This window comes from Ischnura elegans, chromosome 1, assembly GCF_921293095.1.
Source record: "Ischnura elegans chromosome 1, ioIscEleg1.1, whole genome shotgun sequence".
NCBI lineage: Eukaryota > Metazoa > Arthropoda > Insecta > Odonata > Coenagrionidae > Ischnura > Ischnura elegans.
In genome coordinates this window covers 81304291-81330796 of record NC_060246.1, presented here as the reverse complement: position 1 = coordinate 81330796, position 26506 = coordinate 81304291, and the positions used below count along the sequence as shown (strand labels likewise).

Genomic DNA, 26506 nt, shown 5'->3' with positions numbered 1-26506 from the left:
AAAAAAAAAACAACTGACAATTTCATTCTCTACCAAAATTTCAAAACTTGAAGGTAAAAATTCCAACAGAACATTAATTTGTACAGAACTACCTATGTATTTTATATTGATGCAGGTTAGGAACTCATGCCAGGTAATTACAATTTCATGCCCACAAAATTGATAGGACAAATGATTTTCCACTGGAATTTTCTCACTTATAGGAGACTTCAAAATGGTACACAGCTGGCAAGTCTGCAGTCATTTCCTTGGGTAATAACAAGAATCAATCACAAAAAAGAACAGGCAAAACAAGACCTGGTGGACACTCAATCATATTACGCTCACTCCTCTGCTTTCATCGTGAGGAAATAAAATTAAAAATTTTCTTTTTCTTTCCTTCATGTAACTGATAAATCCATGAAACCTTTCTCAAACTTCAGTTCTTGATCCTTCATCCACCCAAGGGAAAAGTTCTTCAGCAGTTTAGCGATGTAACCAGTACATTTCACCACTTAATTCTAAAATGATTTCATTTTATCATATCATCTTTATTTAATTATTTTATTGAGACTTCATTTCCATTCAAATTTTAGCACCAAACTGACTTTTGAGATTGCTAAACATTTTTTGATGACTCATCATAAAACTGACCTGATCATGTGTATATATGTACAACAGAATTTAAATGCCTATGATATGCATGCATTAGGCATACTGATATATTATTCTGGCATACAATTTAACGATTTTAAAAACTATCATGGACATCAATATTCCAAAAATACTGTAATGGGTACGATTATATAGGTACCAAAAGTGCAAGGAGAGTTATTTCTCGCAGTGTTACTTACCATAGGATAAGTCGACAACAATTGATATAAATATTTTTTCGATGGGTTACTACAGTTAAATCTCTCTTTCAAATGTACAAAACTTCAGAAATAAAAATAAATATATTCTTGTAGCAATATGACTATACATCTCACCACAAAATATTTGGTTAAAGCCATGCCGATGACTTAATTTTAAGATGTTCAGAATTAAAAAAAACAAAATTCATAACAACAAAAATGCTCATGGCATTAACACACACTATATCTTTAAAGAAATGGTCCCCAACAATTAGACCAACTTGAAGGTTTCACAGCATACAATCATCCTAGATCACAACATTTCCTCACCAAAGAGATGAGATCCATGTACCACATTTTCACACACCAACATACACACTAACACAGACCAACTCATGCACACACGTAAAAAAAACTTATATACATAGTTAGGTACGGCCATTTCTGACTGGAAGAAGGCTAATCATTTGCCATTGTTCTGAAAACTGCTCCAGCAAGTAATTTTGATACACAATTCCTCCAAGTTCCATTCAAAGATTAACAGAGATGGTGACATACAACACCATGGTTAACTAACATGAAATCACGTGGTTTTTGAGGGCACTGGAATAGTATTATCACTTGGAGTGTTCACTGAAGAAGTCACAGTTCCCCCAGGAATGGATGCAACACTAGACATTTGAGCACTGGGTGCAACTGGCTCTTCTCCAGGTATAGCAATGGTAACAGACTTTACACCTGTTTTCCCATCCTTGGTAGTAGAAATAGCTGGAGATATTTTTGGTCTTTCAGCAGGAGGCCAACCTTGTTGTTGCTGTTGTCTTTCAGCTTTACTTAAACGCTCACTGAGGTCCTTCAAAGCTATTTGCCTGTAAGTCACAGAAATGAGAATTTGAAATAGTCATAGAATGAGGATAAATTTTCTTTCAATAAATGCATTCAATGCAGTATTCAAAAAGGGAAAGTTTTACAAACCTCCGCCGTTCCATATCATGGGGATCAATTCCAGGCAAGCTAATAGTTATAGCTGTGGGTGCACCAGCATTATATTTCCGTACAGGTCTTGAACAAATTCCAATTTTTACCAAAGAACCATAGATGGTGTTACTTACAACAGCAATAGGTGGCTGAAGAACGTTTGGGAAAAAACTACAAACAAAAGGGAGAGAAGATGAGATACAGCTATTATTTATCCTTAATTTTTCTTTTATGTATCTCTTCCACAAAATGCAACCGTATCATAGAGTGCTTATAAATATCGAACATAGCTTTTAGCTACCCAAGGAGCCATTAGATGAATCTCAAATTTATCAAAAGAATCATAGATACAACAGTATCAACGATTCACTATGAAACCATTATCCCACAAATATTTTAGTTAGTCAGTTCTTCAGATGATAACAAGCTAAACTATGGAGATCATAATTATAGGTCAACAATCTTGGGATTGGTTTGACACAGCTCTCTCATACGCTAATCTTACTATGGTGACTTCTCTTTGACATCCCAGATAAAGCACTATGAAAATAATTTAAAGCCTTCCTTCATCATACTTCACATACACTTAATAGTCCAACTATTATTATGTAAAAGCAAAATATTAACATTCCAAAATCCAAACTATAAGAGCAAAATATTAATATTCCAAAATCCAATCAGGCATGTTAGAAAATACAGAAGAATACCTAACATGAATTAAAAGTAAAACACAATGCCTAAGGTTTCTATACTGGACATAAATAACATAACAACATTGGGGTCAATGCATTCAGTGGTTTACTGCCTTGCATCATTTATAGGTACCCGTAACTGAAGATAAAAATCATCATAAGCAAACAGATTAGCACCCGTTCCCAAAGTTGATAATATCCGACTGAAAATTATACACAATAAAACCGAGTCCTTCAGGATATAAAGCAAACTCAATGCGGTGCTAAGGTTTATAAATAATAAATGGGAGGGGAGGGACCACTACTAAATTAAACAAGGCACAGGAGAAAAAAGTGAGCTTGCATTATTTTGCTTAAGTGGCAACGATCTGTTTCTTTGGGTTTTGAAATTACTTATCCAACAGTGATGCTCATGGTGACAATGACGTTGAACAGAGGCAGTACTTAGTCCTCCGACATCATCCTATTGGCTATAATTATTGGGACCAATTTTCTCTTTATTCCCTCAGTCTTCAGTAATAGCGAACTTCCACTGCCCAGGGACCAAAAACCGTCACTACTTAAAATTATTGTAAGATTTCATGCTCTCCCAGAGGCTGTATGTGTCACCTGGTTCTCGGGTAGCCGGAGTAAAAATACTTCCATCAACTTTTACTTGTTCCCAAGAGATATCATGCTCAACTACAGCTGATTTTCCACTGAATTACACGTGTTCTCCGTTGCCTTCCGATGGGTCGCGATCTTGGCTGTACCGCAAATTCAAGGGACATGGTATATGCTGGGGGCCTTCAGTCCAATAGGGTCTTCGGCCCATAAAACTATTTCTTTGATTTACGAATAGAATTTTTGAATAGCTGTATTGTCTCTCGGGAATACTTTAGATATAAAAATTGTATGAAAGACAAGCTCCAGTCAAAGGCTGCTCTTATGTAAGGTTACCACCCTTTCCACACACACAGGATATGGTGCAACAAGTATCTCTGCATGTGCTACCACACGAATTTTGCAAATTTAAAGAATTAGTTTAACCATGATGACCGAAGTAAAATTGGTGCCAAAAGCTATACCTGAATGACGAAAATGAAAACACTTGTTTCAAGACAGCAGATACAGGGATGGACAACTAGGTAAACCTTTGCTGATATCTGATAACACATACCATTCTTCAACTGCGGTTAGAATATGGCAAATAATAAAAGCAAACCAACAACAAAATCTCGATAGCAAGAAAGATAGCAGAATTACGCACCTGGAGAAGGTAAAGCTGTCAGCCATGTCACCCCGGGTTCCATTACTGTGGCGTTGATAGAATCTCAAGTATGTCCAACTTGTAAGAAGTCCTGAAGTAAACATAGTTGGGTATGTGCTTTCCAAAAGTCCAACGATCCAGAATATCAAGGATAACGTCAAAACGCTCAAAGGAATATTCCTATTCGTAAGTTTTCCAATCGGTGTCTTAAGCAGCAAGTGATCCGGCATTATCTGTTTCACTGCAACAGATACTGCAGCAATGTATCCAGCTAATCCGTGAATGTGTACAGTAAACAACAAGTCAGTATTAAACGTGCACATATACAGAAACAAATAGAACACCGCACTCAAAATAGCGACACCAATATTGATGATAGCGAAAAAGGTCATCATTTCCATAGCACCCCATAACGGTTCAATTAATTTTCCACATAAGCCAACGGTGATAATGTCAACACAAACTTCCCAGAAGTGAATTTCCAAGAAACAATACGTAAAAGCTGTCCAAATCCAAAACACGGGGGGCATAAGATATCCAGGTGTGACACTAAGAACTCTTATAGCAGTCTCAGAAAAAGACAAGAAATAAGTGCAAAAAACAACAATGCATATAAACTTAACAGATGCGCTGGTATTTCCTAATAATGCAAGAAACTGCTGCCTCAAATACGGTACATTTTTACTGAACGCCCTGAAAGACGCCATTTTCCAAGATGTAACGTAAAACAGTATAACAGCGAATTTACATGTCGTTCTCGATAGGTCGATGTTCATGCGTTCATGCAGTGAATTTCCGATTTAAGGTGGATAAAAAATGCAAAATAATACGTAGTAGCCAGGGAATCAGGGACTCAGCGTTCTAGAAAATTGCCAGAGAAACTAGCTAATCAGATGGGACAGGAACCGGGTGCTATCCGTGAAAACATCGCCTATTTCCTTTGTAGAGAAGATGGTTATTTTTAAAAAAATCCATAAACATAGCAAATTGGATTTATAGTTTATACTTAGCGATTTGAATTTATCCTAAGTGAATGTCATAAAATGAGAAATAGACATTCAGCTGTTTTTGTGTGATGACTTAAATTTCTTTTTCTTCGTCTGATATGTGATGAATTTCGTAAAATGTCAGTAACAATGTGGTGTACAACTACGCTTATTCAATTCAATGTTTTGAAGACCTTGGTTTTAATCTTAAGTGATTAATGTTAAATTTTCCGATATTGCTTTCTGGATACGTACACTTTCGTGCCTATTTCAATCACACAAGACACCCGTCAAAAATGCGTCGGTAAATATACTGTATAGTATGGTCAATCCTTTGATCTCAACCAGTACGTAGTCAATCCTTTGATCTCAACCAGTATGAGCAAATGCTCCTTAGAAGTTAAATATTCGGAGGGTTTTTTTCTTGCAAAAGCTTATTCGTAAACCTCGACGGAATTCCATACCGGCGAGAGCACAGAAATGTTTATTTCAAACATCCGTAGCGAACATAAAATGGAGACTATATTGAAGTATTTCTTTGGAAATGCATTAACAAATTTTAAGAGAAAAGCTTCAATAGTTAATTAGTGAAGAGCGCAGAGCAATAAAAAATGCTGAAAAATGTACAGGAGGGGGTTGAGAAGTAAGATTTTGGCAGCCATTCGACGCAGATTGAAGGTTTGCGAAAGTTCCCAGATACATTCCAGTGAATCCTTCTTCCATTTCCTCTACTAAATATGCAATAAATAAAGAAAGCATAAAACACATAAAATGGCGGATGCATTTTGCTAGGGTTATAAGCGTTATAAGGGTCGATTAGGGGTATTTTTCCTATTTGTTGAGCCGCATAGGTTGCATCAAATCCCAATAGGAAGCGCTGTCCGCTTGGCCTGTTATCGTGCATTCACGTATATGTAACGATTAGAGAAACGCTGTCGATTCGTGATTTTTTTACGTGTAGCCGTGGCCTCTTGCAGGGCAAAATGCAATTTTTAGCGTATTTTATCTTTGTGAAATGTAAAATAAGCCGTGAGATTAGGCAGACGTTCCTGATTGAACTTACTGGCAGGTTTACTTAATCGTACTATATCCCAGCTTTGGATAGTGGAGATCGTCTACGACTCTTTGTATTGAAGACTGATGAAAAATATTTATATCTTTGGCATATCTTATTATCAATTTATATTTCACTTTCATTGGAGAGAGAGAGATTGGTTTTTTAAAAATGCCATGTTAAAGACATTGATTTTGTGCGTCCGGACGAGGTGTGTGGCTTAGTCGCTGATCAATCCCGTTGATTTCGTCTTTTTGTATTTTGGTTAACGGGAATCTTGCGGAATGAAAATTTTTGTCAAAATTGTGGCTTTAGCTCCGTCGTCGTCGTTAGTAGAATCTTTGTGATCGCTTCTACGAGACGTCAGAAGATCAACAAATCAATATGGAGGGAAACATCGAACGGGACTGTAGTGCCCTGGGATTGTTGTTTCAACAAATAATCACAGACTTAAAGGTGAGTTAACCCAATTTAGCCGTTATATGACAGATATTTTCTATCCATGTTTTCGTCATCTTTCATTGAATACCTAAGCACTCTAAACGTTTACCGTGAGCTTGGAATCTAATATTTATAGAAGTACCGAATGCCTAATTTATCATATCAAAGTGGTATGTTAATCGACTAGAGTCTCTCTATTGGTAATATCAAATTTCTCAAGGATTTGCGATGGCCTGAGAAAATCGTAAAATTATACTAGTGTGTGTGTCTTAGCCCATTTAATAAGTATACATCAAAACAAAGTACCGCGATCACTTTTTTCTTTCCGTGGGATAACCCCGTGCACGTCGCTGATAGTCTAGTGTAGTTACAGTAAACAGCAAATGTATTTCAATTCTGGGGTAGAGCTTAACGAAGCTCTAGCGTTGAAATCTAACTCACTGTTATTTAAGTCTTAACCCCGATAGGATTACTTGTTTTATTTTCTGTGAGTACCCGTCATGTTGGAGGTGGCGGTTTTTTAGTTTTTCATTTTTTGTCACTGTAAGCGTACTTAAATATCACAAATGTGTATTACTCTTATCACTTCGGTAATTTTACCCAATGAATGATGGGTGACATGAAGCGTAGATCAAATTTTTTAGTCTTAAAATCTCTACCTCAATTACTTGTTATTGGAGAGAGATTTCTATTTATTTCGTTTTACTCCCTGATACCTGGTCGTAAAACCGAGTTCTAGTTAAATGTTATAACTTCATGTTCATTGCTTTTACGAAGAAAGTACTGTTTGGTTTAAAATGGTGTAGTTTTTAAGATGATCAATTTTATGTCGATGTCTATTATTTTCGATTTATATCTTGCCATATCTCTCAGTAGATTTTGATTTTTATGTATTCCCTATCTTGCTGCCAAATATGTTAGAGCCATCCTCCATAAACTTAGGTTGCTAGTTTATCACCCCCTATGAAAAAATTGTATAAACCTGTATAAAATTTGTATACATTCTTATACAATTGTCATGACAATGTATAAGAATGTATTCAAATTTTATACAGGTTTATGCAATTTTTTCATTGGGGACCTTTATATATCTAGTGAATTGTTAATAAATATATTATTTTTACTCGTTGAAATGGCATTCATAAAGGTTATTGGATTCATACATTCACTGATAAACCTTTTATCTGCAGAGACTCACTCCGCCTTCCTTAGCCTTCCCTTGTGAAGGCCTTTGGTACATTTTTTGGATCCCTGGACACATCAAGGGAATCTTTCAAAACGAGATAGGAGTACTTTACAGCATCAAAAGCTACATTTCCTTGACCTGTTGACAGTATCCCTGCCCAAGAAATGATCTGGGAGCTACTTCAATCTTCCCCAGCCATCTTAACCTTTTCTCATACTCGTCATAAGGGACCATTGTCCTTCGCTCCCACCTACCCTGCCTCCACATTATGCTAATTCATTCCTTCCCCAAATTTTAGCAACTAGAAAGAATGACGAGCTATTCAATTTCGTGTATGTCCAATATGCCTCATGCTGAAGATCTTTGAACTGTTGTGTATTAAAATTTGTGGAGAAAAAAGTTATTATTATTAATAGTTTTTCACAATGATTATAAAATTCCATGCAATCACACCTGAAACAATGCAATTCGTCAATGAAAGTGATGATGAATGAGTGAGTTTGGAAGGCCTACTTTACAAAGGGCGACTAGTAATGATATGCAAGTTGCAATCATCTGATAGATTAATGAATTAAGGGACATCTCACACCTTGGCTAAAAATTAGGTGCATAGATGATGCAAAGTAATTAATTTCCTCAAGCTTATGTATTTCCTACAATTTTATGGTGTTGTGAAGATTGCTATGCCTCGTTTTTTTTGGCATTTCAGATCCCAGAGTATTGTAGTATTGAAGAATGAAGTAGGGTAGGTTGCTTCTGCCAAATATCATAATAATAATAGTTTTATTGGACATTAAACAAATTAGAATTTGCAATAGTCTTCGTCATACACATAGGAATTATTTATCAGTAGGCAGAGAATTGCATTTACATGTTCTCTGCTATCAGAAGTAGCCTTAGCCAAGTCATGATTTTGGCATAAAAATTTTTCATAACCATTAGTTTGTGCAACCATCTTCATTCAAACACCTACCTGGGATCTAAAGCGGCATCATTTCATTCTGTGGGTAATAACCTCCTATGTGAAACAAGACTGGTGTATTTGTAACCGTAGCAGTGGGGGAAATATCTTACTTGCATTAAGATTTAGAGAGGTTTGTGTGGTGGCTAGAGTGCTAGATTCTCATTCTTGAGTGTCTGGTTTAACATCCCATTGGTTTTGGATATTTTTCAGAGACTGGACTATCTCTTTTTGTGTCCTTGATAGAGGAGAATTCTAGCCCATCAGTTGGATAGAGTACTAAGCCATGGTCCCCGTACTACTTTTCGTAATGAGCAGGCAAATGCAAACACCAGGTTTCTCTCCACTCTTCTTTCCCAAAACGGGAATTTTTTTCAAAAACACACTCATGGTGTAAATGGCCTTAGCTGCCAGTTGCCTACTCTAGATACTATACTATGCCATACATTAACTGTTGCAAACATCCTGTTATTAAAAAATGGGCTTGTTCACAATATTTTTTATTGCTGATTGTGGTAGAGTCTGAAAAATGATGAGATCTGCATTTAGTCATTGCTTTGATCCGTCGCCTACTTCTCAAGTTGTCTGCCGCACATAATCAAAAACTTTAACTCTTCCACAGATAAGTTAATGATATCACACATTCATGTCAGGCAGGCAGCCCCTTCACTGCTCTTCCTCTCCTACTTGCATTGACCATTCGTGGCTCTTGGTTGTTGACCCTCCTGTAATCAATCCCTTTCCTCAAAGAGTGGTTCTCCCAGAACAAGGTAATGAACTGGGGCCCTTCTAAAGTCACCAATTCATGAAGAGTGGGTAACAACTTTCTCGTATTTTTATCTTTAACTTATGGAGAATGGCTGAATAAGGAAGATGTATTTTCATTGTAAATTATATTTCTCATTCATCTTCTGTTTTCTTTTCATTAATTTCATTTTGAATCACTATTATGTCGGGAAAAGTTAATATTCTAACCTTACTGTGGCTATTAGTTGAAGAAAGAATTACTTTCTAATGAAGAGTCGTGATACCAATTTCATGCTGACTATTTTTCCCAAGTATACACTACCCTAAATAGTGCAAGTTCTGTACCTAGCGACACTCAATCTATTAATTTGGGATTTCTTAAAATTACTTCTTCAGAAGTGTTGAATGTGTTAGTAAACTTGGATATCAACAAATCATCAGGGCCAGATGGTATTCCACCGATATTTCTTAAGAATTGCTCGCAATCACTCACATTTCCACTCACCCTGCTCTTCAACCATTCATTAGATAATGGTCTTTTCCCCTCTTACTGGAAATTAAGCTACATTACACCTATATTTAAGACTGGTGATAAAACTGATATTAGTAATTATCGACCTGTAGTAACTCTCTCCTGTGTACCTAAAATCATGGAGAAAATTCTGGTTTCTCGAATTACTCCTCATTTCAAAAATATTATAGTACCACAGCAACATGGCTTTATGCGTGGTCGATCAACCTCAACCAATCTATTGGTGCTCCAAGATTTTATAGTTAGTGGTTTGGAGTCCAATTATCAAACTGATGTGATATACACTGACTTCAGTAAGGCTTTTGATCGAGTGAACCATAAGTTATTGATATCCAAATTGTATTCCTTAGGTATTCATGGCAAGCTCTTAAGCTGGTTCGAGAACTACCTAAAATCCAGATCTCTAATGGTCCGTATTAATCATGTTTTTTCTGAGCCGTTTCCCTGTCTATCTGGTGTACCTCAGGGCAGTCATCTAGGACCTTTACTATTTTGTCTTTTTATAAATGATATTCATAATATATTCGATGACGTTAACTTCCTGCTCTTTGCTGATGACTTAAAGATTTATAAGCATATTGCTTCCCTGCAGGATTCTCATGTGCTACAGAAAAACATTGACCTACTAGTGCAGTGGGCTGATGCAAATGAGTTATCACTCAATGTACCAAAATGTAGCGTAATGACTTTCCATCACTCTTGCACGCCCTATTATCATGAGTATACCATTAATTCCACTGTATTAGGTAGACCTACTGCTGTCTGCGATTTAGGTGTTTGGTTTGACAGCCAGCTCTCATTCAAGGTACATCTAGACCGAACTGTCTGCGATGCCCTAAAGAATTTAGGTTTCATAAAGAGAACCTGTCTAAAATTTAACAATCTTCATGCTTTAAGGACTATTTATATAGCTCTGGTACGCTCAAAATTAGAATACTCTATTGTAAACTGGTCACCTTATTATAACACAGACTCAATACGGCTTGAACGGGTCCAAAACAAATTTCTCAAATTTATTAATTTCAAATTAGGAATACCTCATTCTAATTACAATACTTCATATCTTCTATCCCTTTTAAATCTGAAATCCTTATCTGACAGGCGTTCCTCCATTGATGCCCTATTCCTTTACAAAATTATTAATTCTTATATTGACTGTTCCCTTCTTCTTTCTTTAGTAAATTTTAACGCACCCCGACATAATTCCAGAAATCCGCACCCATTTGTTATTAACTATCATAGAACAAATTATGCCTTTAACTCCCCGCTATCTAGAATGATGAGGAATTTTAATAGACTCGGCCAAAGTTACGATTTCTCTATGTCCTTTTCCAGATTCAAATGTCACCTGTGGCAAAGATGAACTTTTTTACTGAGAACATGTTTATACTTTAAATTTTATTTTGTTGTATCTCTCTACATGTTTTATTCATTGATGTGCAATTCTGTATAGATTTTTTTTTTCTTCTTTTTCTGGGTTTACTGCATGTGTGTTCAGTATTTTGTATTGTTTATCATATGTAAAACTATATGTATGAATATGTTAATGGGTTATCCCGTAAATAAATGAATGAATGAATGAATGAATTTGGATAGAGACAATTTTGTACTACGAATTTAGTTTTTTAGGAAAAAACTGAATTTACTGCCATTTTCTGGTGACCATATGGGTTAGATATACATTTTTAATGCAGTGAATAGGTTTTAGTGTGTTTATACTCATTTTTTGTCATTATGTATATATTCTTTCCACTCCAAATTGAATTAATTCCAGTTTTTAGGTGAGGCATAGGAGTCATGTTGTTGCGTAGTCATGTTCACTCTGTGATTCCTGTTTTGGTTAATAAAAAGAAATAGCAGTTAGTTCATTGGCAAGATCAAGGTTGAGGACATTTTTTGCTTGTAATCAGGCTATGAGCAGTGCTCTTCCCAAAATTTTTATAGGGATTTCTAACGGATGGTTTGTTTGTAGAGTTGTTGAGTATGCATTCTAGCCTGCAAAATGCCACAGCATGAAGGTAATTTTCATTGCGTTGCAGATACTAAATTTGTTATTGTATTCTTTCCCAAATTCTTCGATCAATAAAGAGGTTTTCAAGAGCATCTCTGTGTTTCAATTTCACAATAATCAATGAGTGGAATAGACTTAGTTGTATCTTTTTTCATAAAGCTATGAATCAAATTTTTTGGTGATGCAAAGGAAGGTTTTTGTATTTAGGAGATTGTTACTGCTTTACAATTCATGATTTTGTGAGTAAATGAGGAATTAATTTGTGGGGACACAATAGTTGCTATAATTAATAAGAAATTTGGAGTGGGAAATTGCACCCTAAGGGATGCTAATGTGATGTATTTCAGAGAGACGAGGGTAATGGGTTAAAAAATTATGGAAAACATGTTATTTAAAATGTAAACAGCTGAAGGCATTTTCAAACCAAACATTTTTTAACATATGGAAATCGGTGAGGTTGTGCTATCGAGCTGTGTATTTGAAGCAAAATATCAATAAATAGGTCATAAAATTTTGTAAATCTTTTTGTATAAAACAAAGGCAAAAATCGTGTTAGTTACACCATTTATAGCTCTAGAATTGCTGTACTGATTTTAATGATTTTTGGTTTTTTGGATTCGTCTCAGTTTTGAATAACAGAATACATACACATTTAAAAAAATAGTGAAAGTTCATGAAAAAATTGATCCTGATCTTAGGGTTATATTTTTATGAGTAAAACACTCACTATGTTAGACATTTCAATTGTTAAAACATATTTAAAGTAATATTAATATCATTTAATTCAGGTGAAACCCAGCTCGAATCAAGTTGTCAAAAACACCTCTCTATAGTGTGTGTAATAAATCTCCAAGAAATTGTTGACTAACAGTAATGGCCATGTACCTGTCAATGAATAGAGCAGATTGTGTAATTTGGGCAAACAATTTTGGTGGCTAAGAACAAAGACGTGGATGATTCTAACTTCATAATTCAGAATCAAATCGTTGGTACTCTGTATTCATTCAAATCTATTGACTGAAGTAAATGAAGACGAAGTCCCAACTATCAATCTGAATTTTTAAACTCCTTGAATGTGCCTGCCTTATCACCGTACAATTTACAGCTGAAGGTTGGCTCAGTGGTCATGATGCTTCGAAACGTAAACAAACCACATCTATGTAATGGAACATGTTTGGTGATTAAAAAAGACTGGTAATCAATGTGATTCGTGCAACTATTACAATGGAAAATTCAAAGATTCATAGGGGAAGTTCTCATTCTGACGTTTCCCAGGATCCTAACTGATAGACCCTTTGAATTAAAACGAATTCAATTTCCAATTCATGTTGCATTCACAATGATGATAATAAATCACAAAGTGAGTGTTAGTACCCTGAATCTATAAATGCTAAGTTTTTCTCATGGTCGAATATATTTTGTATGCCTCGTGTTGGTAAACCATCTGCGTTATTTGTTCTTCTGCCTGATAACAAAAGAAAAACTGCTGTATACCAGAAGGTACTTGACTAAAGTGACTTGACGTGAATAAAGCCAAATATGTAGGATAGACTGGGGCACATTTACGCATCGGGCACTGGGTCAGGTTTGTGCTGTGCACTTTTCCGAACCGAGTTATATCTAGCATGCCACAAGTCATGGCATATTAATGCTGCTCTCTAGGGACTATTTTCACAAGATAATGAGCATCGGTCGAGCATTGTGTAAACTTGCCCCAGAATGGAGTGAGTCTTGGACATAAAAACATTTTTTTAATATTAAAAATGAAAAAAGGGCAACATCTGAATGCATAAAATTTTGACTTTATTAACTGCTATATAAAACCGCAATGTCTAAAATTTCATAAGTTAAGACGTAAGATTTTGGAAATTCATTGAAATAAATCGTGCATGCGTGCAATGATCTACCCTGTGTAGATTGTATAAAGAAAATATGTTTCTAACAAGCCATTGTACAGCTTATTATTATTGATTTTTTTTCTTAATTTGCTACAATAAGTCAAAAATTATTAAAAAAAAGCACAGTCTCTCTTGATTTATAGTTGGTGTAACTGAACTGTTCATTGATTATTAGGCGGTACGCCGTTTGCTGGATCAGCCAGTGTTGATATACATATATCAATGTAAGCCTGAAATTTGTGGAAGACATATTTCTCTTTAACAATTTGCAATTTATGCTGCAAGCTTTAAGCATTCTGTGCATAGGACAGGTGGAGAAAAAACTGTGCAATTCAAAACGTTAAATAGAAGTTGAAAGTTTATTTTAAGAATTAATTTCCTATTGTTTTTATTTCAGAATGGGACACCACTTTGGGAGGACCTCATTTCCAAGGCAACAAAACTGCATTCTTGCCTCAAGTAAGAAATACTGCTTTAAGAAATTATATGGAATTCAAATTTTAATATGAAGTTTTATATTAAGCATGTCACACTTTCTTTCAAATAGTCTGATTTTATCGAAAGTGGAAAATACCCTAATTCAATAGTTTACTTTGGTGTTTCTGTCACTGAATGAAATAAATAAATATATATTTCATATATCGATCTTCTGCTGCTTATGTATATAGTAGAATATCGATAAAACAGAATGCTTGGAACCAGATGCATTCTGGATGAATAGTATTTCCAGTGAATAGGTCAGTTACCTTTGTGTATGCAACACTGCAGCACAGAAAATATTTTTTCGGAACATGCATAGGCATTAGTGGAAATGATCTGTTGTTGAGGAAAGTGTCAGGTAATGAGAAAAATCCAATCAAATTCATAAAATTTATGGTCAAATGTTATAAAAAAGACTCAACACGCTTGAAAAAATTATTTCTCGGTAAATCACGAAGGTGGATAATTTGTGAAAGTAATCTTTGTGGGACCACCAGCAAATGCAAGGAAATTGGCAGAATATTTTTGAAATCCAGCCAGACATCAATTTTCCCCCCTCTATATTTTTCAATGTGCATCTGTCGCAAATTTCAAGTCATTTTCACAACTATTAACATAAACTTATCTGTAATTACAAAAATCTTCCGATTGGAACTAATGCCACTTTGAATGCGTTACCATACATACTAACCGTTTTTTACTCGTAAAGTTAATATAAGCAGTCGCAGCTAATCTTATAAGTGTTAAAACACAAGTATTTTGGGAAAACTACTTAGCATTCACTTCATAAGCAATCTTCCACGAGTCTGCATGACTCATACGGAGAGAGGCCCTTCAGGCTGCACGGTTCACCTGCCTAATGACCAATTCGAGAGTGTCTTGAATTCTCGGGGCTCAGCATGCCCAAAACGCATGTTCCTGTCTCTTTCCTGCTATTGTGTGAGTGTGCATCTTTCCTTTCATTCTTGTGTCCTTGTCCATTCCTTCTGTTGTTGAGTGGTGAGCTGCCCCAGTTGCTACTCTTGTGAGCCAAGACTGGAAGGGAATCTTGTGTGTATAAACCACCGCCAAAATCATGGTAAATCTAAGCTTCGTGGTAGAGCATCCAGTCGGCCACCGAAAGGTCCTAGGTTCATGTCCCGGTCAGGCCGAATTTGTACCCTCTGATTTCTGACTTTTTCCATCTACCACAGCTCCATTGTCCTTATCCTTTTTCTACTATGTGTTCCTATTCCTTTCTTTCCGTCTCTATGAATTTATTTGTATATTTGTGCTTAAGGCGTCGTGTGAATGAATGAAGGAGTGTATTCGTATCGGCTTTATGGTCATGTTGCTCTGAGTGGATGATTAGGCTTATCGCTCATCTTGAATGAAGTGTGTATTCATGTGTCTAGATAGACTGGTAAGACTCCTTTCGTAGGAACAACTAAGACTTTATTGGTGAGAACAGCTGCACTACTACTCCTTTATTCCGTAAGGTGGGAGCACAATGAAAAAATATGACACATGCGTGCAGCAAAACACAATTATTAATGAAGGCATGCATCGTTTTCCTATAATGTTGCAAATCTTAAACCCTGCTCTCTCTAATTCAGGTTAATTTTTTTGCGCTTCAGAGAAGCCAGTTGTGACATAAGGATATTTAACAATGCCATCTGCTACTTGGGCCAGGGAATGCAGATTTGTGGTTCATTATTCTGTACAGGAGAATTATTTCTTAATTAGAGTCTTATAGTTTTTCAAGAAGAAGATGAATTAAATCTTCATATTCTTGGGTTGCAAAAGAGAAAGAAACATTTGAAATGATAACAAGACAGGCACTTGTTAGAGGAGCCTTCAATAGAAGAAATAAGTCGTAAACGTAAACTCGAATCGCGTAAATAAATAAATACTGCCAAAAATATATATACTTATCACATCCCACAATCACACAGATTGTCATAAGTGAATATGCAAACTTAAATACAAATAAAAGCTGAAATATAGAGATATAAACGCAAACACAACAATGATACAGCTGTGGCGAAGGGATGAAATGATGGCTGAAAACCATGCAAAAAAATTCTTCCTAAAATCAAACCACAGACCTACTTTCCTGAAAGGTACGTGGATGACTGAGCTACCAAATTTACTGTAATTACTAGCATTTTTGGTAGTTTATGCAACTGATTCCCCCCCTGATGTAGCTATGTATTGATGGGTCATTCCTCCTTTCTACCTAAACTTTGCATTCCACCTTTCAAACTAAAAACTCCAAGGCCGTTTTAAATGGAAAAAAATTGTATTATGTATTTGTGGTTGTTTTAATTTTTTTCACATTGACATAATTTAAATTCATAATGTAGTAAACACATTAAAAGTCCATTAGGTTGATTCAATGGCACTTCCTATGTATTATAAATATCAATATTTAATTTAATTGGTTTAGCGTTTTCTGGTCCACGATGTCAAGCGGTGTTGCTTTGGGTAAACCTGCATCACAGTTTAAAATTAAATACGTTAGCAGTTTCATCTCTGCTGCTGAGGACTCCCTCAGAGTAATGGCATTTTTTAATGCATGTTAAATTTAACATCCTCTGAGAGTGGTGGTATTGGGGAGGAGTTGAGGGCAATTGTGGCGCTTTCTCAAAGTTTTTCTTTCTTTTCTTGAAATAGCTGAAAGCCAGGATCAACTTATTACATGTCCTTGTTCTATGTTGAAGGTGTTTGTATGTTTCCTTATTTCACGGTACTTTAAGGAGAAGGTAATCTCAGCACAACTCATAATATTAAATAACTCATTTTGCCAACACTTCAATTTCCAATTTTGTCAGTATGACTCTGAATGAAACATGTGATTTTTTTTGTCATTATGAAGTACAAAAAGGAATATTTTACGTAGAACTTGTGTAAAAAAATGTTTTTCCTGCCTAGATTCCCTAAGAAAACTTAATTTGTCTCTGCAACTGTAGCAAAATGCTATTGTATTGAAATTTTGGAGTTCCAAAAGAGGGTAGGGTTAGTATCTCTTTGTTTCGACCGTATTTGATATGAAAATATAAGCATTAATTTTTCAGTTCCTATCTTAATGGATACTTTTTAATTCCAAATATCTTTTCTAGAGCAACAATTCTGGCAATATCAGCCTATCTTGATGCATTTCAAAGGATAGCAGATTCAGCTACCAATACTAAAGGTCAGTAACTTTACTTCTCATCGCTAGATGTGGCCATATGTTTTTAGCTATTGTACACCTTCATAGATATCATATATTTTGCTTTAAATCTTACTGGTTGCAGTTAGATTAACATTTTATTACTCATAATTTTCGTCTTATAACGATAGTGTCATATTCCTGGTCAAATCACTATTCTTGATTGATGGCATTATTCATTTTTTTAATGCATGATTTTATATGAAATGTGTGTTAAAATGAAATATTTATATTCATGTTTCTGCTCACAAATAATTGTCTTATTCCTGTTTCTTCATGTTGTTTTTATAACATTAAATCTTATTATGATCCACAGGAGCAACAAAAGAGATTGGTACTGCCTTAACTAGGATATGTCTTAGACATAAAGCAGTTGAAGCTAGAGTCAAGACGTTTACTAGGTATGTATTTCAAAACTTAATTGATATTAAATGATTGATAATTTTTACTTTTGCCTCATCATGTTATGTTAACTATTCGCATTAAGTATTCACATATTTATTGGTGGCATTGCTGGTCATTCACTCATTTTTTCACATAGCCTATTCTGATAGTGGATGAGAAAATTTTTAAAACTTAATAATTTATAAACCCGCCTTTGCATTTCAGTGCAATTATGGACTGCTTAGTTACTCCTCTTCAGGAAAAGTTGGAAGACTGGAAAAAATCTGTGATTAATTTGGATAAAGAACACTCTAGAGGTACGTCTTTTTTTCTTACTAAAAAATTTACAGTTTATAGGATCATCTTTCTTCTACAGCAAACTCCTCATTATCCAGGTTAATGATGGGGAGAGGTGGCATGAATAATCAGAAAACACGAATAATCCAAACTCTCCCTATAATTTCTTGTAATTTTCGCAAATCACCTAATGTATTATCATTTACATACATACCATATTTGACGGCATATGAGAAACACTCTTATTTAGAAGGCCACAGGCAAGAAAAATAGCTTCAATAGTCCGCACGACTAGCGCAGTACTATAATAACTTAAAATGTGGTTTCTTATAGTTCTCACATTTGTAAAAGCCAAATAAACAAAGCAGAAATGGGCGGGCAAATCAAAGCAGAAACAAAAGAGGGCGGAGCGAGCGCTATTAGTTTCGTTTACTCTTTGATGGGAATGGTGCGGTGTTGGAAGCAAACCATCCCTGTTCTCTCTTTTGAGCTGTATTTTTGTTGGCAAAAATTTAGTTAAACCAGATTAAATAATTATGGCTGATGTAGAAAAAGTTACGTGCGTCTAGACCTTTACCTGGGCTAATAATAGCATTCAGTATTGAAAGTTAACCTGTGTCCTTCATGTATAAGACGCAGGTAACTTTTTTGAGAACAAATTTAAGAGAGAAAGTGCATCTTATATGCCGTCTAATATGGTATTTATTCTCGTGACTGAGCTTAACCCTTTCAATGCGGCACTGTGAAATGATAACTTTGCCGGTAGGGGAAAGTTTTTTTTTTACAACACAGTTATTTCAGCCCTGGGCTGTCATCTGCACTGAATGGTTTAAAGCCACCGAGTGCCTCCTCCGGGTTGCAGATGGTGGGTTGATCTCTAGATATAGAGGTCTATATGTAGAAATCTAGAGGTTAGCTGCGAGATAAGAGAGTTCTCTCATCTAATAAACTGTCATGGATAAAAAGCAGCGGTATTCTGAAGTGGTATTGGTCTATCCTTATGTAAGGTTGACCATTTAAATAATATTGAAACTTGTGAAGATGCCATCATTTGGCAATTGGGGGCCACCATTATGCCTATCATCACCTGGGGGGAGAGGGCAGCAGCTCTTCTTAACATGTGTGAAGGTGGAGACCATATTGGTTGGTACAGCAACACACATTCCACTACGGGAGTGGTAACATTTATTTTAACGGCTGTAGCGATGTGGAAGGGAAGTGGAAACTACTATATCATCATCTTGAGGAGTCGCAGCTACTCCACTCTCTTTATATCATGACATTATGGAATTCTCTTGAGTAAAATATTCTGAAGGTAAACTAGTCCTTCATTCGGATCTCTGGGCGGGATCTACTCTAGATGGTTAATCAGTCAAAGTTGATAGAATGTTAAGGATAGGAATATGGAATGTTAGATTGCTTCGCACCTGCGGTTGGCTAGAGAACATGAAGGTAGAGATGCAAAGAATGAACCTCAACATAGTAAGCATCAGCAAAATGAAGTGGCCCAAAAAAAGAGACTTTTGGAGTGGAAACTACAGAATGATACACACAAGATCACTTAATGGTAATGGCGGAGAAGGGATAATGCTTAGAAAGAGCGCTGGAATATGTGTTAAAAGCTACCTGTAATTTAATGAAAGGATAGTAATGGTGAAGCTAGAAACTAAACCCATAGCTACTGTTGTGGTGCACGTTTACATGCCTACATCCGATTATGAAGATGTAGAAGATGTCTACCAAGAGAGAGTGGAAGTTATCAAGCAGATAAGAGGGGAAGAAAATCTTATTATTTTAGGTGACTGGAATGCCGTCGTCGGCGAAGGTCAAGATGGAATGATAGCTTGGAAATATGGATTAGGAAATCGAAATGAAAGAGGAAGGCTACTTGAATTCTGCATTGAACACAGGCTAGTGGTTGCCAATTAGTGATGGCATAAACGACTTTTTTTGGAGCTGCCTCACCGCTCATAGCACACTCCTGAGAGCCGCTCTCATAGTGCGACACAGCGAAGCACTTCTAGGTTGAGGGAAGGGGGGAAGAGGAGAAGGTGGTGAGGGGGGATTTCTGAATGAACATTTAAAATGCAACATTTCCTAGATTACAATTTGAAAAATTGTATTCAAATCAATCACGTATTGCATAGTCACAATGTTTAACAGGTGATATAACTAAGGAACCGTTTCTGCTGATAAGTTATATCTTTCATGGAAGACGGAAAATGTATTCCGTCTCCTGTGCTTATAGATGACGGCAATTTAAAAAATTCTGTAGTAAGAAAATATTCAGGGATGCCGACTTACAAAAAATATTGGGGGGGCCCAAACCGGGGATCTTGCCCAAGGAAATCTAGCCTGGAGGAGAGAGTGGTGGTAGGTCAATAGTGCTGATGTTATACCATTTTACAATTTTACCCTATTTACTCTAAAAAGGCTATTCAGGCTTCCAGCCGGGTGGTCTCCCTCCATTCTGCCAGAATGGAGGGAGACCACCCGGCTGGAAGCCCAAATAGCCTTTTTCATATGTATTCGCCGGGAAAGCATGAGATTTTACTTTACCCTATTTATTTTGCCTACCTACCCACCTTATTTCATAACTAAGCTGTTACTTCTGTTATTGATAGAATTTTTGTATTCATTTTTAAAATTCCTTCTCTCATTTATCTGTTCTTTAATTTTTTCAGAGTATAAAAAAGCAAAAGCAGAGCTTAAGAAGAAATCTACTGATACTCTGAGGTTACAGAAAAAAGCTGCTCGGAAGGGTGGTGTTGGAGGAAATATGCCCAATATTGGCAATAACACTGGTTCTGGAGGTAATATATTTTTTGAATCAATTATTTATGTTATCTATTTATTCCATGCAAAGTTATTTAACTAGCCGTCAATCTTAAAAAAATCTGAATGCACTTTTTATTTGTCAATTACGTTTAATATTTATTTTATATGGTGCTGTTACTTCTGTTATTTTTTGTATCAACTTTTCCATGACAAAATAAGGTTGTGTGTGTAATTCTCTAAAATCATCTCATTTCATTTCTTTAGGAAACATTATGACTACTAGTTGTGGTCCCGGAGGTCCTGATCTTCAGCGTCAATTGGATGTGTCAATGGCTGATGTGAATGAGAGGAGACATCTCCTAGAGGAAGCTGAACAAAAGGCAGCATGTGCTGCCCTGGTTGAGGAGCGCAGTCGTTACTGTATCTTTGTGGCTTGCCTTAAACCAGTTGTGGTTAGTGACCAATTTTCTTGGAAATGGTTTTTACATATTTTTATCGTAATTAAGTGGTTGCAAATTTGTGCCTATTATGGGAAAAGAAGGGTTGGAAGTTATTAATTACATTGTAGTCAATGGTGCTCCATATAAACCTATATTCTGTAATCATTAGTTTACATGCTTTTACTCCTGAAATCAAGCAGCGATTATAATCAGAAAAACTGTTACTTCACATCTGTTTACAATTTCATGTCAAGTGTTTCATATAGACTCTAATAATAATAAATAACTAATTAATTTGTGAAGGAAACTGAAGGGTTTTAGTGCTGAAGGTAGTCTTATTTTTGGTGAATTTTTGAAAAACCTTTCTACTTTATTTAAATGTTTAAACTGTCACACATTTTCTGGTGCTTGGTTATTATTTGATTTTATGGATCGTGCTTCATGAAAGTCAAATCTTACCACATTTTGGATTATCATTGCTCAGATTTTGCATGTCACTTTTTAAAATTTGCCAATAGCATACTCAAATGATTGTATCCTCAAAAAGAAGTTTTTTAGGAGTCAGTAGTCAGCGGAAGCAGAATCAGTAACTTATAATTATTCTTGGCTGTGGACATTGCCGTGATTAGCCCTATCTCAAATCATCTCCTCTGAGATTATCCTAAGTGCATGACAAGTTCAGGATGACATCTTTGATATCTTATTTATGGCTCACGTACATCATGAACGCAATATTTTTTTAACTGAATTTGAAAAAATGAGCACTCAAGCCTCATGACTCACAAAAGAGTGATTCTATATATCAATACTTATAAAAGATTTTATATGTCTGTTTGCCTGTCCGCTATGCATTTCTATATGGCTTCACGGATTGAAACCAAAGTTTGTACATAGGTGCATGTCCCAAACCCCACAGTGCTACTTCTTGTTGTGTCCAATGCATTTTTTGTAGCATTTTCTTATTAGCATTTGTACTGTCATGTACAACTTCTGTAGTTGAACATCCTACCAGATAGGCATAACTCTTGGCTTGCTAATTGGGAAAACATAGCTCTAAGCATTAAACACTTAACTATTAATCCTCTTGGTGCAACCCATTTAGCTAGAGTATGCAATCATATGACATTTTCAGTCGGCGCTCGTAAGGATACACGTAACAGTCAATGGTGTGGTGAGGTTATAAGCTGATCCTGAACAAAGTAAACGGAAATCATTTTTTCCATAATTTGCTTTTTTACATATATACCATCCAACTCATACCTGCTTTGTTCCTTTACCTAAAAATCCTGCAACACTGGGTGGACTGCTAGTTTTGAATTGTGTGATGTAAAAAATTGTTATTTTTCATGTGTTTTATGAATTAGAAAGTTGCATTTATTTTCCTTCATAGCACCCCTTCAATGTAATTACATAATGCCTGATTTTTAATGCATTTTTGTCATGTTTACAAAGTCGGTATTTCAAAGTATCCATAGTTTCCAATTATTTGAAGTATTTCTGTTGTTTCACTCATAATAATAATTTTTAAAAGTACCAATGAAACAAGTCTTTTTTGGGTATAGATATCTGTTTAAATCATTTGTCTTCTGATCTTCCTTGGGAAAATGTTGGAAGGTGTTTGAAGAAATCAGAAGGGGTTTATTAATGCTATGTGATACCCTCACAAATTTTTTGTGATGAGGTTCATGTTCATTTTTTTAATTACATTTATCCAGCTTCTTTTCTTTTTTATTTATTTTTATCCCCTTGGGTGCATTAATAAATAAGTGTATTGTCTTAATTTTTTGATTAAAGGATGAAGAAGTGGCTATGCTTGGAGAATTAACTCATCTTCAAGAGGTCTTGGCGCAACTGGAAAAGCACACTGTCGATCCTTATTCCTTGCCAGAAGCTAGTGAACAGGTAGTGTATATTTAAAAAAAAAATTATAATCTGAATGTACGTATACAATTCAGCTAAGTTACAAAGGTTACTAATTGAAGACTATTCTAGAATATATGTACTCTGGACTAAATATTTTTTTTGGGTGAAGGGTTGGGTTAAAAGTAGAGATGTGCGAATAGTATCCGTGAATACTCGAATACTTCAAATACTAGAAAGTATTCAAGATCTCAAATAGCTATGCTAAAGGTACCATCGTGAATATCTCGAATACTTTGAATTTTGCGTCATACACTGTCGCACGCACGTCGTTGGTAGTTGACTCGGAAAAATGTATAGAACTGTAGGCGTTTAGTGCATACAGTGCCGTTTTAGGCAAGTTGACGATTTACATCAAATTCACGGATTAGACCAGTTCCAAAAATCCCTGATTGCCCCCACCAGAAGAACCTCAGTGCCGTGGGATAGTAACTACGTAGCACTATTCCCAAAATCCACAACCCCCTCCATCCATCAGTCCTTGGCTAGCCCCAAGATCCGCTATCCCCCTCCATTCAGAACTAGCCCGCCCTCTGAGGCTTTCCTCTTCTTTGAAATAAAAAAAAGGTCACAGCTCATGCAGGGATCATATTACGAAGACCTTAGCTTCGAAAAAAATACCAAGTTACACGAGAACAATAGAAACATGTTTCACCCCCCCCCCCTTTTCTCACCCATTGACCTTTTTCAGCCTACCTGCTTCAAAGTTCCCAGTTTCTGGAGGTCAACTGCTGCATGAATCTCCTATTAGCCCAAAAGGTATCTTACAATGACTTTCGGCAATGTATATTGCACCTTTATTGGATTGAAATATCAGTAATGTGCGCGTAATTTAAAAAAGATTAAGACCAAACACGATGCATTTCTGACTTTATTTAAGCATTTTACGCGAGGAAATAAATGTCAAAATATGACGGAGACTTAGCATTCTGGTTGAGACTCGATATGAGCAGCAGAGCTTCTCAGAAGTTGCTGCTGTATTTTTTTCCGAAAACATATATCAAGTTACAATTTATGAGTTGTGCTATAAATCTCTTATTGTTATAGTCACAGACAAAGGGATATTTTCTCAGGATATTTGATTTCTCCCTGCTAGCAATTCGAATTCATCTTATTTCGTGAGAACTTCCAAAGATGGACAGAAAATAATTGAAGAAAATCCGGTGGAGAAGCGCGTGTAATTTGCAAAACGCCTCTGATTGTCCGCTAGCACTTGACAGCAGGAGTGGGGGTAAAGTGAGCTACCTGTTGAAAATAAGAATTTGGATGAGGCCGAGTATCAGATGGGCGTGCCACTGAAATGGCGTTTGGTAGATAAGAATGTTTACGTCAGACAGAAATCCATCATAGCAGTGTAAATGTATCTTGTGTTTCCTGCTGCATAGGCAACCGAGTCAAACATTCCCGCGTTCATCGTTTAGTATTCGAGGTATTCGAATATTCGAGCAATCATTTAATATTCGAATTCGATATTCGAGTTCGAGAAATCTGCTATTCGACCCATCTCTAATTTCAAGTGTTAGGATATCTTTACTTTGTTGGTAACCCTGTTATTGTGTGAGATTTTTTCCAAGATTTTTTTAATCCCCATTTTTAAATGGTGAAACGGGAGAACTTAATGCAAATGAGACCACCTGTAAATGGTAATTAACAAAACTTAGTAGTATAGTCTGAACAGATTATCATCATTTGCCTGGCTCATATTGCATATAACGACCATAATTGGAACTATGACCAAAAATCGTTGACAGTAGATGAAATTCCTCGTCTAATTTCCTATTAGTAGCATGTAAAATCAAAGATTTGGGAGGTGAAGAATAGTACATGAACAATGCATACATGTGAAGCAGTGTGAGTTAAAGTATGAATGAGTAATGCATGCATAAGGATTAATTGAAGTAACAGGCAGCAAATGCAGTGTAAGCTTTCTCCCCTTTACAATCCTCTGGTAGAGAGATCACGCAAGTTCATGGAATGTATGTCGAGTTGTACATTCCTGATGCCATGGAATTATGAGAAATACCATTGTGAATTTCTAAAGGCAAAATACAATATTCTTTGGTTGTTAAGGGTTGTTGCATTGGCTGAATATCTAGAAGAAACAGCATACTGAGGAAAAACTTAATAACATCCACATGGAATGCCTGAAGCACACAATTATATATTCAAGTATTTTTCTTGGCGCATGGGATTTAGTATTGTAGTAAGTAATTTTTAAGTTGTATCTTTCCCTCTTGGTTTCATATTTTTACAATTTTACATAATGCTCTTTTCATAGAACTTAATGGTTGACATTCTTTTGATGTGTAACATGATACCATGTTGGTAAGAATTGACTTCAGGTAGGTAATGGCTTCATGCTAAGCAAGTTGCAAAATTGAAACTAAATTGAACTTTACTTCTCCTCAAAGTTTACTTGAATGAGTAAGAATTAAGAATAAATTTTTACAAAATTGTCCACCATTTATCGTATGTTGTTGTAGTATGTCTTTATGGTTGATTATATTACTTATTTTACCCTCAAATTATAATGTAATAAGTATGCATTGTAATTTATATAGGTTATAAGAGAACTGAGAGGTGGGAAAAATATGGGCGCTCCAGGAGGTAATTGTGGCTGGTCTTTGACAAATACATTGGTGTCTTCGTCTGCTGTCGGGGGCCACCTCACACAGCACCACCACTCCGTAGGTGGTCGGGGTCACCGTGGAACTCCGCCAAGTAGCCCGTCCTCATCCTTGGGATCCAGGAAATCTAGTGTATGCAGTAGCATTAGCTCCTTAAATAGTTCATCCTCAGGCAGTTTACGTTCCCATCCATCCCCATCTCACCATTATTGGCATCGTTCTCTATCACAGGTAAGTGTGTACATTTGCTGTACTTTTGGGGCTGTCGATGGATATTTTCTCTTGGTAATTTTTTTTAACCATCTAACCTGATGCTTAAATATTTTCTGTTGAATACATCTGATTCCTTATGCTATTAGGCTACATAGGTTCAAGTTATTTCATAGTGGTGTAGTTTTTGCTCAGAGAATTCATATTATTTATTCTTTTATCCTTAGTAGTAAAAATCACTTATCTCTGTATCTGGGTCAAGTAGTTCAGGCTATTTCATCATCAGCTTTTGGCTTTTTATATTTATTGCCTTTACTGATATTTCTGCTGTTTTTTTTTAAGTAATTGACCAATTGCTTTTTTACCTTCAGTTTTAATGATTTTGTGGTGTATCTGTAGAGTCAGGTTATTTTTGTAGTTTTTTGTAGTTATTCACTTTTATAAGTTATTTCTGTTGTAGAATAGGGTCTTTTGTCTGCATAGGCATAGTATTTGTGCATTACGAGTTTCTAGATGATAAAGTGGTCATCTGTTGGGGATGTGGATTAAATCAGCTGTAAATAACTTATTGCTTTGGTAATAAAGGTTCAAATAAAAATACAATATGAA

The 26506-nt window shown here is 35.8% G+C and overlaps 2 protein-coding genes across 6 annotated transcripts in view; one reads left to right on the top strand and one right to left on the bottom strand.

The window, feature by feature from the left end:
- Nucleotides 1-529: 529 nt before the first annotated feature.
- On the bottom strand, nt 530-4607 carry LOC124164355 (transmembrane protein 115). Of its 2 annotated transcripts, XM_046541654.1 has the most exons (4): nt 4376-4555; nt 3753-4023; nt 1809-1982; nt 530-1702 (listed from the first exon to the last, which is right to left on the bottom strand). In XM_046541654.1, exons 2-4 carry the CDS (start codon nt 3980-3982, stop codon nt 1417-1419), a joined length of 690 nt encoding a protein of 229 aa, XP_046397610.1. In that variant the 5' UTR covers nt 3983-4023; nt 4376-4555; the 3' UTR covers nt 530-1416. The 2 variants fall into 2 exon arrangements, with proteins under 2 accessions (XP_046397610.1, XP_046397601.1); XM_046541645.1 differs by having other exon boundaries at nt 3753-4607.
- A 977-nt stretch (nt 4608-5584) lies between these two features.
- Nucleotides 5585-26506, top strand: part of LOC124164336 (protein MTSS 1) — a 59869-nt gene continuing 38947 nt past the window's right edge. For 2 of the 4 annotated variants that reach the window (XM_046541624.1, XM_046541616.1), the window contains exons 1-9: nt 5588-6248; nt 13966-14027; nt 17150-17223; nt 17558-17642; nt 17851-17942; nt 20607-20735; nt 20965-21152; nt 22935-23042; nt 25622-25918. In XM_046541624.1, the coding sequence (XP_046397580.1) occupies nt 6177-6248; nt 13966-14027; nt 17150-17223; nt 17558-17642; nt 17851-17942; nt 20607-20735; nt 20965-21152; nt 22935-23042; nt 25622-25918 (1107 nt within the window). In that variant the 5' untranslated portion in view covers nt 5588-6176. Of the gene's footprint in view, nt 6249-13965; nt 14028-17149; nt 17224-17557; nt 17643-17850; nt 17943-20606; nt 20736-20964; nt 21153-22934; nt 23043-25621; nt 25919-26506 lie in introns of all 4 variants that reach the window. The other 2 variants (XM_046541640.1, XM_046541631.1) reach the window with 2 other exon arrangements.

What these genes read in the sequence shown, in the direction of transcription:
- LOC124164355 (XM_046541645.1), bottom strand. Translation starts at nt 4,528, where the DNA reads ATGAACATCGACCTATCGAGAACGACATGTAAATTCGCTGTTATACTG. An exon ending in GACAGCTTTACCTTCTCCAG is followed by an intron (nt 1,983 to 3,752) that starts GTGCGTAATTCT and finishes TTTTGTTTGTAG; the next exon opens with TTTTTTCCCAAACGTTCTTC. An exon ending in CATGATATGGAACGGCGGAG is followed by an intron (nt 1,703 to 1,808) that starts GTTTGTAAAACT and finishes TGTGACTTACAG; the next exon opens with GCAAATAGCTTTGAAGGACC.